This window comes from Camelus bactrianus, chromosome 3, assembly GCF_048773025.1.
Source record: "Camelus bactrianus isolate YW-2024 breed Bactrian camel chromosome 3, ASM4877302v1, whole genome shotgun sequence".
Classification (NCBI taxonomy): Eukaryota; Metazoa; Chordata; class Mammalia; order Artiodactyla; family Camelidae; genus Camelus; species Camelus bactrianus.
Window position 1 is genome coordinate 54,078,651 of NC_133541.1, and position 12,588 is coordinate 54,091,238.

Consider the following 12,588-nt stretch of genomic DNA (forward strand, 5'->3'; position numbering starts at 1 on the left):
CAGGCAGCACCCACACCAGAAGCTGCAGTGTGCTTGGAGAACCCACCTGCAAATCATTCTGCTCCTCCTGCAATCAGCATGGTGCTGTTGGTTTTGCCTGTGCGTCCACACACAGGATAGTAACCAGCCTCAGGGACTTGTGTAGGGGAAGGCGCTTTTCCTATGAAATATATGAAAAACATTAATAAACTTCCTCTCCAGGCTAATCCCAACTCCTTTTCTGAGCCTCCAGTTAGCGTTTTCTCCTCCTGTTCTCATACCTCTTTCGTTGTCATCACTTCTTACTAAACTGGTCCGCTAGCCTCCTCACTGGCTTCCCTGCCCTCCACTCACCCCAGGCCCTCTGCAGGGCTGATGGGCTTAACTCTAGCTTTAAGTATCTCACCAGAGCCTCCCCGGTCCTGAGTGGTCAGAAGAGGACTTCCTACAAATAATCCTTAAAGGCACAGGACAAAGGAAGGGCGGGAAGGTGAGGACCCGAGGTTGCAGGGAAACATAGTAGAGAGCCAGGGCTTTTTAAGAGCAACTGGGGCTCCAATTCCAACTCTACTGGCTGTGTGACTTCACGCAAGATGGTTTCTAAAATGGCAAAACCATTTACCTAGTGATTAGATATTACTGCGAGGAGTTAAGTAGCTATCGTAAAAGTAAAATGGTGTCTGGCGTTCCAGGAAGGTTAATTCCTTGCCTTGCCCCTATAATTAGCAAGATATGACACAGCTGATGTGCTAAATTACAGTACCTAGATGAGGCCCACGTGGGCACCCAGGGGGCCTGAGCAGGCTGTGAGGCAGGTCAGGAGCCATTTCCAGGCATTGGTGACACCGAGTCTCCTGGGAGGGTGGCTTTATGATCCCTGGGACCACAGATTACAATCCTGGAAACAGAGGCTCAGGGAACTTCTGAGTCCAAGAACTTCCATGTTGCCTCTTTTCCCCTCCTCTCAGTGTTTATTTCATCTCTGTATGTTGCATCTCCTCCAACTTGTTTATTGACTTTCCTGGCTTCTTCCTTTGCTTGGATCCTCTGTGATTTTCCTACTGTATTAAAGAGGATGTGTATGTTGGTTTCTTCTTGTGTTTATACATTTAACTCATTTCAAATGCCTCCCTTGCTTTGGGGTCTCCAGGCACACGAGCAAAACAAACTGTTAGAAGAAACGTGCAGCTGTGATTCTTCTTGGAGGAAATGGCAGACGGAGGGGACAGGAGCACATTACCAAGTAGTTACCAGTCACCATGGAGCAAACACCCAGCACCACCGTGGGGCCTGGACACACCCCAGAGACAGCAGGCCGGCCCTCAGGGACCCTTGTCTCCAAGCCAGTGTTGCCTGAGTCACGGCCTTGGCACTCATGACATTGAATCATTTAGTGAAAAGGTTATTCATTCTTCAATACTCTATCTTTCCTTCCAGGCCAGGGACAGTTCCTAGCTCCAGTTTAATAGCAACATATTTATTTATTGGGAGTATTTATTGTATGTATTTTTATGACTACCCATGCCATTAGTTTTCCCCTTACCATGGTGGTTAAAAAAAAGAAGCATCTCTTTAAATTACTTATTCTGGTAAAGATGAGAATTTAAAGAAAAGTACCACATTAAGATGCCCAGCAGTGAACACAGCCTATGTGAGCCACAGAGGTCTGGGGGGAGCTGCATGGGGCTGTGGGGACATCCTCCTGGCCCTGCAGAGTTCACATCACTTTTGGTGGGGAGGAGCTTCTGAGGACTTCAGTGACAGGACACAGGCAGGTCCCCCGGGAGGGGCCCATCTCCTGGTCCTGTATGTTGAGGCCACATATTTCTGTTACCTGTATCTGAACACTTTCACTCAAGCCCTGGTTTAACAACCAGGAAAAACCAGCCACCCTTTTGGGTGGTCTTCAGACCAAACCAGCTGCTTTCCTCACAGATTCAGAGGATCCTCTAATCAAATTTAAAAATAGTTCAGAAAGAACTCACTGCTCTCATGGGTGTAAGAAAACAAGAAGCAAAAATTCGGGTAAAATGAATTCCTTTGCCAGGCATTAAGGGGCGTTTCCGCTGACTCTGAGCCCCCTCCTCTCTGCCCTGTCCGGGACCTCCTCTTCCCGTCTGCTGGGCCTCCCATCTGTGCTCCCTGGTAGCGGAGTCTGATCCTGGGAGTGGGGTCTGATCCGATGCACCCATCCTGCCCCTGTCCTGGCCTCCAGTACGTATCCCAGTATGGACTCCACTACAAAACGCTGGCAAAAGGGCAATTCAAAATTCATTTAAAGTAAATAAAAGCACAGTAATTCCTGTTTCCCTACGAGAGGAGGAGCTTGCATGTTTATGATGAGCCCCTCTGCTCTGCTCAGTAAGATGCTAGTGTGAACAAGAGGCTGGTGCCTATTTGCCGGTTTGATTGACAGCAGGTTGGCCCCTCTGTGCCCAGGTCCTCTGTTGAGACTCATGGAGAGGGAGGGAGGGAAGGGCAGTGGGGAGAAGTTATGTCCCTTTGGGGTAACAATCCTGGGATCATCTATACTTCATTCATGGGATTAAAATTAAGATTTCCAAAAGCAGATATTTTATTTATCTACCATCTTGAGTCTCCAATGAAGGTTCAGTTGGGTACAGTGGGATATGGAAACCAACCAAGGGGGTTACTTAAATACTCTCTTAAAGGGGTGTAAAAAAAGGTGAATGATGGCTATCTCTGGGTGGGTGGTGTATCGATTGCTTAATTTTCTTTTATGTGTTTTCTGTATTTTCTAAAATTCTTACAGTGATATGTGTTATCTCTATTGTCAGAAAAATAATAAAGCTTATTAAATGAAAGAACTTAACCTCAGTGATTGGTTACTTGGGTGAATTAGTTTGAGAATGAAATTGTCTCTCCGGTTCCCTGATGGTCACAGAGCCCTGACGTCAGGACCAGGGCAGCGTGAGGCACCGCTCTCCTCCTCTGCTTTGTGCCATCTGGTAGGTGGCTCCTATGGGGCTAAAAGTGAAAGGGATGTGGCAGGTACCTACCTCTACATCAGTCAAACCTACCTGCTCTTGGTGATTGGTAAGGGTGACAGCCAGGGTGAGCAGGCTGGTCTCTCAATGGCCTGAAAATTAATCAACCCATACAAGCGATGACTATTCTCTGCTTGGACAAAAAAAAAAAAAATACATTTTAAAGTTTAAGTGGTGATTGGGAAGGATAATTACTACTTCAATACATTTAGTATTGGCTGGAATGTTCTTAAAATACTGTTGAGCTGGAAAAAAACTTGGTACCACAACATTCAATCATAAGGCTCTTAGGGGCAGAGGCCATGCCTTCAGTTTTGTTTGTGTCATTTCCTGGTCTCTGTGCCCCTCCCCCAGCACCAATACATGGCTGTGACTCCTTCAGGAACACCTGGGTAGCAAAATTTCAGTTTAGGAAACTCAAATTGATGTATTCAGGTTTTCTAAGTACAAAACCCCCAAATTTGTGTTTTCGAAAGGATTCACAAAAAAATTTTCTTCAAATAGCAGACCTCCTTGCAGCATTTAAAATGTTTTATTAATGAATGTTTGTGTGTTCCAAGTACAGTTTGGTAACATGCTCTTTCTGCGCTAAGAGCAAATATTTTTTGTTTGAAAGTACTTTTTAATTAGGTATAACATATAAACTGTAAAGTGCATTAAGTATACCTCTCAGTGAATTTTTACATATGGATACACCCATGTAAAGACCACCAGATAAAGACACAGAGCACTTTCTGAACCCCCAAATTCTTCAGTATGCCCTTCCCTAGTCAGCATCCCCCCCACCCCCCAGGAAAGGACTAAATTCTATCACCAAATGAGTTCTGTCTTACATGGAAGTACTCTATAAAATAAAGTGCAGCTACTTTGGTTAAAGTAGGTTGGAGGACTTACCCAATCCTCTGCTGATTTCTACTTTCCCCCTACTTCCCAGTCCAGGATCTCTCTGATGCCCTCCCCCCCTCCATTTGTCTATATTGTGGTTTAAAAAAAAAATATATATATATATATATATATATATATATATAAAACATAAAATTTGCCATTTTGACCAATTTTAAGTATACAATTTAGTGACATTCATTACATTCACACTATTATGCTGCCATCACCACTATTTCCAAAACTTTTTTTTATCACCCCAAAGGAACTCTAGCCATTGAATATACTCCCATTTTCGCCTCGCCTCAGCCCCTCATAACCTCTTAAGTACTTTGTGTCTCTATGAGTTTGCCTGTTCTTGATATTTCATAAAAGCAGACTCATACAATGTTTGTCCTTTTGCATCTGGCTTCTTTCACTTGGCATAATGTTTTTAAGGTTCACCCATGTTGCAGCCTGTGTCAGGACGGCACTCCTTTTTATGACTGAATAATAGTCCACTGTGTGGCTATACCACATTTTGTTATCCATTTGTTGGTGGACACTTAGATTATTTCTCTGATTAACTTTTTAAAAAGACATAAAATATTTCTTCTTTTTTATTTTCTTGATTTAAGTAATTTTATGCTTGGAAAAAGATTGGATATTTTTAAAAATGTAAGGGGTGAGAACTTTTACAATTAAGATTGAACAGATTTTATAAACATTACCTCTAGTTATTTTAAAATTGTATTAAACAAGATAATCCTTTTTAGAGCACCTAGTAAATGCCTGACATACAGCAAGCACTTAAAAAATTAGTTTTTGTTATAATACTTCTAAAAATGAATGATTTTCTTTAAAGATTGAGTACAATCTCAGGCTATTTTTAGCACAGTACTATTTCACACCCTTGCATTGGAGTTCAGTCAGTTGAGAGTCAATCAACCAGCATTTACTGAACATCTACTATGGGCCAGGCTCTGTTCCGTGCATATATGAGACTTTAGGGATTATCTAATTCAACCATCACTTTACCAGGAAAAAAACTGAGGCACACAGGGTGAAATGATTTTTCCATGGTCATTCTACCCCTAAACAGCGAAGATGGAAGCTTTTCCTACTCTCTCTTTACAAATAGCAGCATTCGATAAATGCACGTGGACTTGACTGTACAGTCGATTCCCCAGGAGGCTACGTTTGTCAGTTCTCCCCTGTTGTCTGTGGTGGTGTCAAACAGGTCCACAAATCTAACAGTTCCTTTACAAGGTGAAGCCTAACTCTCCTCCTCTTGTGTATGGGCTGGACTCAGTGACTCCTTTTTAAGGAAGTGAAAAATGGTGGAAGTGACGATGTACAATTTTGAAAATCAGGTCATAAAAGGTACCACAGCTCCCCCTTTCTCCCTCTTGGAATACCTGCTCTGCTGGAAGTTAACTGTGGTGTGTTTGATTATACACACAGCCCGTGGAGGGGCCCACAGGGCAAGGAACTGAGGCCTCCAGCCAAGAGCCTTGTGAGTGAGTTATCTTGGAAGTGGGTCCTCCAAACCCAGTCAAGCCTTCAGATGTCTGTAGCTTGGCCAACTACTTAACTACAATCTTATGAGAGACCCTGAGCCATAACCAGCCAGCTAAGCCACTCCTAAAGTCCTCAGTCTTATATAATGTGTGACATAGGACATCTTCACTGTTTCAAGCTGCTACATTTTGAGGCCGTCTAGTATATACCATTAGAGAACCAACACACTCTCTTACTGTCACTTTATATTTACTCCTACCCTCTCTTGACCTTCTTCCAATATCCTATGTTACAGTCTGTATTTTGGGGGCAATGACTGACACGTATGTTTTACCGCTGATATTGTTTGCTATATTTATTTATCTAATAGCTTTACTGAGTTGTAATTCACATACCATAAAATGGGCCACATGTAAAAATTGTGGTAAAATCTACATAACTTAAAATTGATCGTTTTCACCATTCTAATCATTCTAAAGTGTACAATTCAGAGGCATTAAGTGTGTTCATGACGTTGTGCAACCATCACCACTAGCTACTTCCAGAACATTTTCATCTCCCACATGCAAACCCCATACTCACAGCCGATGCACTTTAAAAGATTATTTTTTTGCCCCCCAAATCTGGAATAGGCATGAAGTGACAAAGAAAAACAATAAAATAAAACCCTTCTTTAAAGGTAAACGAATTCAGAAAGAAACACCATTCATACTTCTAATGACAAGATATGAATCTGTTCACATTCTTGTACAGAATAAGAAAATCTAATGAGATGCATTCTCTTACAGCTAATACAAAATCTCCAATCAAAGGTTTACCAAAAAATCAGTCTTTAAAATTCCTTTTAAAGTCATGGAGTGCAGAACATCCACATATGTACACAGCAGTCAAGGAACAAGAATTGGGAACGGCTGCTGGGAGAACAGCAGGGGGAGCAAACAGGTGTCATGTAGTGATGGCTTCCAATCTTACAGTATTAGTGGTACCTGCGGCTCTGGGGTTAGACGGATCCAGAAGGAACATCTGGGCTCAGTTAGTTCATAGCCACAGGCTTGGGAGTGAGAGGTAATAGCATTTTGGCCAGCTGTATGCCAACCTAGGAGCCGAGGACAGGTTAGTGACAGGTGTCATTAGTTCTAGCACCATTTCCTTCCATTCCTTGTATTTTAACACAAGTTAGTCGTCACCAGAGATTATTGCTCCTGAACTGAAGGATGGCTGTACTGTGACCTCTATCTCATTACTTGGTGGTTTTAGTTTCTAGTGTCCTCTGAAGAACAGAACTGAGGATTATTGGCAAAAGGGTACCATTAGAAGGCATATTTCCCTCCAGAGAGGGGGAAACAGAGGATGTTACAACTTGACCAAGGCATGTCCCAGACTGCCCAGAAATGCAAACTGGGCTCCTGCCTCAGATGGGCAGCATGAGAACACAAAAGCCATGGATGGAAGATATTTATATTCAGCCCCGCATGCAGCTCACTGGACTGGCACCTTTCATGGTGTGAGACTTTCTCATTGACTCATTTGTTCATTCATTCATTCATTTTTTTTTTAAAGTGTATTCAGTACCCTCTGTGTGCCAGGCACTGGTGATCAGCAGCGAATGAAGCTGTGGAGCTAATGTAAAAAAGAAGATAATTTTTGGACATACATCTCTGAGTTTGACACTCTCTGCCGCTAATTTGGACTGGTCCTTGTTAGGACACTGGTGGGACTGAGAAAGAGCTGGCAGGTCAAACTGTGCATCCTGTTTCCCCAGCCTCAGAACCTCAGCACAAGCAGTCAAGCTGAGAGAATGTGAGAAACGTGGATGCGCCTCTTCTGCATTAAGGCCCAGGATCCCAGATGCCAGCCATTTCCTTTTTCAAACTGCCCACTTACATCATCTCAGGACAAGGTTATCCCTTCCCCAGGTTTCTCCTCACTGCGAGGTAACAGCAGTGCAACTGGGTATCTAATGAGACAGCCACGATCATGAGAATAAACTCCATGCAATGAGGAAAAATGCCAGCAAACAGATGACACAGACCAAGCCCCGCCCACCCAGCCCTCTGGGCGTCTGCTGAGAGGGTGCTCACAGAGCCAGATGCACCTCCCTCTCTGGGCAGCGCTCTAGCTTCAGTGTCAGGGGCAAACGGAAGGCAGGCCTCAGCAGAGTTCCAGAAACCAGTGGTGCCCAAAGTGGAGAAGCAAAGCTGCCTTCCCAGGCATGGGACTCCTGGGTCAGAAGAAAGGGTAGAAAAACAACCACAAAGGGGGTTGGGGGTTGCAGGCAGTCCAGACAAAATGAGCAATGACTGGGAAAAAACCTGGGGGTAAAAACACATTCCTCTATTGTAAAAGTGAAAACAAGGAGCAGGCATATTGCCATGCCGGTCTCAACAACGAAACGAGCCTTATGCTCTATGACGGGATGAGGGACGAGGTGAGTGGTGAGATGTGTGAGCGAGGGGCGAACCAAGGCGAGTTCTTCGCATGGAATGCCCGAACACGATCTCTCCCAGCCAGGGAGAACCTCTGGCCAGCAGAGCCATTAACAACTGTCTGTTCCTTTCATTTGTTACAAGAAACATGAGTCACCCTAATAAAACCCAGCTATCGGCAGAGGGGTATCCAACATCTGACTTGTGAGGCAAAAAGAGCCAGCTGCTCCGGCCTCCAGGACTCGAGAACTTCCTATTGCAATTCGAGTTCCCAGCGGTCCCACAGTTCAGGAGAAAGAGGATGAACCCAGTCACCCTCTCCTCCTCTGGACACATGCCCCAGCCAAAAGCAGAAGTGTTCAGATTTTATCAGCTTCTCAAATGTACTAGGGGTTGAAATGAGACACCTACATGTGGTTTAGGAGCCAGACAAGGGCCAGGTGAGCCCAGGATGAGAGAACAGATGAGACAAGTCACACAGTAAAGTCCTGACGTCCAACCTGCAACAGAAGGAATATCTAGCCACCACTGCCCACCCCCATCCCCTGCCGGGCTGCCTGGAATCCTACATCCAAGGGCCCCAAGCCCCAGTGGCCTTGGGGTCACAGCGGGGATCTTGCGCCGGGAAGTACACAGGCACTGAGTGTTTCTGGTAGAACTGCAGGCGGGAGAGGAGCTGCCTGACGATGTGTGGGTATTCCCTTGACAGGTCGTGCCTTTCCTCGGGGTCCTGATCAATATCAAAGAGCCAAAAGGTCTTGGTCGGTGGGTCCGGTGAGGATATCTCAGAAACATTGTATTGAGACGGTGGAGGAAACCAGTAACCACAGCCTGGTGAAGAAATATAATAGTTTATTGGGGGAGAAGAATTGTAGACAGGTTCTAATTTTAAGGAAGAAGTCTGCGGGACAAGGCTGAACTGGGCTTGGGTCCGGACATGGAACAAAGTTGTGACCTATATCTAGATCTGCCTCAGATTCTGACTTCTGGGGCTTTAACTAAACATACCTCACTGCTTCACCACCAGGGCGTCTGGAAACACGCATGCATGTATGTGTGTAGCAGGGGGATTGGGGAGGGAGGTAATTTTTAGTCTTCACAGTGACTTGGGCGGGGGAGGGGGTGCGATTGCCATTCAGTGGTCATGGTCCAAGGATGCTAAAGTATCTTACAACATAGGGGACAGCCAAGAATGTCCTCATTATAAACATGGCTTAATTGCATCAAAGTCCTAACCATCATCCCACATACCAGGAAAATATTTAAAAGATGTCACTTTTAGAGAATGTACACAGGGGAAGCAACCTCCTCCCGTGGCTACACCATGGGTTGCGGATGAAGCGTTCGGAGGTTCTCTTTGCTAGCTGGATGTGCCGTGCATGATGGCCACACAGATCTGAAACTTATTTGCCACGAAGCACTAGAGCTGCCTTTCTTCCTCTTACCCCTCCACCCCTACAGTTAATTCTGAATTGCTTAAAATTCAGAACCAGATTACACTCCTCCTCCTCATTCAGCAGCCCCAGAGATCCTGTTTTACAAAAGGCCATTGTTCTTTGGTAAAGTTTTCCTTGCTGTCCTGGTGGGAGAAGCTAAGTATTCTACCTGGGTGGCCCGTGAGGAGTTTCCAGTTCCTGTGTCTAATTGCAGCATGGACAGATGTGTTGAAGGCTGAATGTTCTGGAAGAGAAGAACCATCCTTTGCTGGAGCCATGCTGTTCCCAGGACCTGGGGAGAAAGAGTTTGGAAGAATTAGATCACTGTTACTGGAATGTGTCGTTATAAATCAACTTTTTATACCCCTCTTGCCGAACAGTAGCTTTTATTCAACTCTGGCGCGTAAATGTGTGTCCTGCCACAGAAACGAATCTTCTATTAAATACAAACAGAAAGCTACAGTTACGTTAAACGTCAGTCATAAACCACCACAAATATAAAGGAAATCCCAAAGAGATTAGAACACTAATTCATCCTTAAAACCACTACGTTCTGCCAGCGTACAGCTGGCCATATGGAGCTGTGTTCTGCGACAGCACACTGGCTTGTTTTTTTGGTATGTTGTGGTTTTGCTTTTAAATGATTGAATTCCATAAATACATTTTCTGTGTATACTTATACCTCTGTAGATAGTATAAGACATTATAAAGTGCACATTTTAATGGAGTCTGTCTCAAGCCATGAGAGTTCAAGCATGCCATGATAATCGTACACGTATACTTTTTTTGGCCCCACTTATGAAATCTAAAAGTAAGTAAGCAATGCTCAGTTAACTATTCAGACACGATAATTCTGGGTTAAGAATTAGTTTGGTATATAAATCATTGGTTGGCATCATGGATTACATTAATCTATCATCTTGATAGATTTTATATTAAGGTCTTGAGGTCTTATATTAATTGATCATCAGATTTTGGGGGGAACAATTAATAGTACTTGCTCTTCTTACCCTCTCGAGTTTTAGAACCAACTGAGAGGTAGAGGCCAGACAGATAGAGTGAAAAATATTGCTTTTGTTACTGATAAAGTTGATTGGAGAGAACACAGCTTCAAATCTGTGGCAGAGAGGACTTGCTAATAACTGACCCTTGACTTAGAAAGACTAAACCAGTCATCACTGATCTTGCTGGACAACCACTGGGCTCCTTCAGAGCACACAGCCCAGAACCAACCAGAGTATTGCCATATATCCTGCGGACAAGCTGGCTCCAAAAGTAGACAAACAGAAGGGTCTGACTGAGCATGCTCAGTTCCTTCTTTCAGATAACTTCCTCCTCTGCCTGGTTGTGAGGAGGAGCGAATGAGGTGCAGCACGAGAGAGCTGAGTTCTACTCTAGTTGAAGACCCTGGTGGATTCCTGACCACAAGGTATGCAGGTCCCCCCCTCATTCCTACCTGTGCCTGCTTAAAAGCCTCAACTTAGGGCCTAATTGTGTAATATTCAGTCTGTCTTAAATCCACATTTATCCATTAACTTTTCAAATATGGTCACAGCAATCATCTTGGGTGCACTTTCAAGGGCTGCCAGGCTGCCCTTCCAATGGCTCATAGCTGGTGTGTGAGATGCACTCTCCACCATCTGTCCAGCATCACCATCGTGGTATAAAGGATGCTGAAGAGTGTCCCCCACCCTGCAAGAGCGGGACTTCCATGATGCTCAGGGTTTAAAGCGGGAAGCACCGTCAGTGGTGGAAAAGGCAGGGGGTCCCATTCTTTTGTAGTCCTGTGGGAATGACCCTGAAGAGGCAAACTGAAGACTGAGCCAAAAAAACATCGGTGGTTTCAGACCTTCAGTCTTAACAATCAGTACCAACAAATCGTTAGCACCAAAGAGGAAATCTTTGGACTTCTCATTTCTCTGTTTGTTTATGGCTATTTTGGCTCCAGTACAAACGGATGCTTCTTGTGATGGAGGCGCACAAGGACGTCTATCATAGGAAGTACGTTAACACACAGACTGTGGATGAACTGCGAGCCCTCATCTACTCCTCACAAGTTTGTCCAAAGACCACATTCTGATACCAAAGAATGTTAAATTAAAACAAGTATGCTTTGTGAACATAAGCAAGGAAGGAAATTAAGCCATCTCAGCTATACTTATATTTATATACACTTATTTTTCAAAACAAACAGGAACATAAAATACCCAAACGATAAATAAGTCTAAGACTAAATGATAAAAGATGCTGTTATCTCAACTGAATTTTTTTCATTTTGAGAAATAAAACAAAGAGAAGAGTACAAAGAATAACACAACGAATACCCTGTGAGCCGTCACCCAGAATGAACAGATGCTAACATTTTGTCACACTTGCTTTTTTTTAACAAAAGAAGTAGGACAATTAAGATAAAATGACAGTCTCCTTTCTCCCCCCATCCTCAATCCCAGTCCCTTCATCCACTGATTCAGAGGCTGCTGCTGTCATGACTTCAGGGCATAGAGTATCTTTCAGCCATTTAAAAAATACAGTAACATATGTATGTGTCAAGGAATAATATATAATACTTTTATACTTTAGAAATGCACACGTATGTGTTATGTTATATATACTTTGTAACGTGCTTTTTCATCCACTACTATGTTTTTAGAGCTGTGTGATAATGTATGTATATAAGTGTATATACATATATATGTATCCCTTTTAACTAATACTTCACTATATAAAACTACCACATTTTACTTATGCATTCCCCCTTTGAAGGGAATTTAGGTTACTTTATTAATTTATTTATTAAGCTATTACTGTTGATCCTTGAGCAACACAGGTTTGAAATACATGGGTCCACTTACACATGGGTTTTTTTCCAGAGTAAATATTACAGTACTACAGGATCTGCGGTTGGTTGGATGCGTGGATGTGGAACTGTGGATATGGAGAAACCATGGGCACAGAGCACTGGCTGTAAGTTATGTGCCCAGAGACAGAGACTAGTGCCAAAGGAAAGCTGTAGCAAATGAGGCAGAGAAGAAGAAAGTAATATGAGGAAGAAAACCAATTCAACAGCACATCACAGATGTCAAGAGAGCAGGTTTCAGACCATGTCCAGAAGAGCCAAATATTCCGTCCATCAGCTTGATGGATGAGAAAAGGGCACGGGATTTGTTAACCTCCAGGCAGAGATGAGGGAGTTCAGACAGAAGCATAAACAAACACATCTTTCGCTTGCCTTCTGAGCTGAAAACCACCTCTGAGATAATAAAGCTTTCTGGCCGAACTGAAATACTCAATTATAAGATGGACTGGTCGTGTATATTGATTTTGGATGTAAAGGAGATCAGCAAGAAAAAAAAAATT

General features: G+C 43.6%; 1 protein-coding gene across 1 annotated transcript in view; it reads right to left on the minus strand.

Annotated features, from left to right (window-relative positions):
- Window positions 1–3,500: 3,500 nt before the first annotated feature.
- ARSB (arylsulfatase B) overlaps window positions 3,501–12,588 on the minus strand; it is a 143,943-nt gene continuing 134,855 nt past the window's right edge. The window contains exons 7-8 of the mRNA XM_074360155.1: window positions 9,401–9,523; window positions 3,501–8,626 (exon numbers count right to left, since the gene is read on the minus strand). Of these exons, the coding sequence (XP_074216256.1) occupies window positions 8,361–8,626; window positions 9,401–9,523 (389 nt within the window). The 3' untranslated portion in view covers window positions 3,501–8,360. The remainder of the gene's footprint in view (window positions 8,627–9,400; window positions 9,524–12,588) is intronic.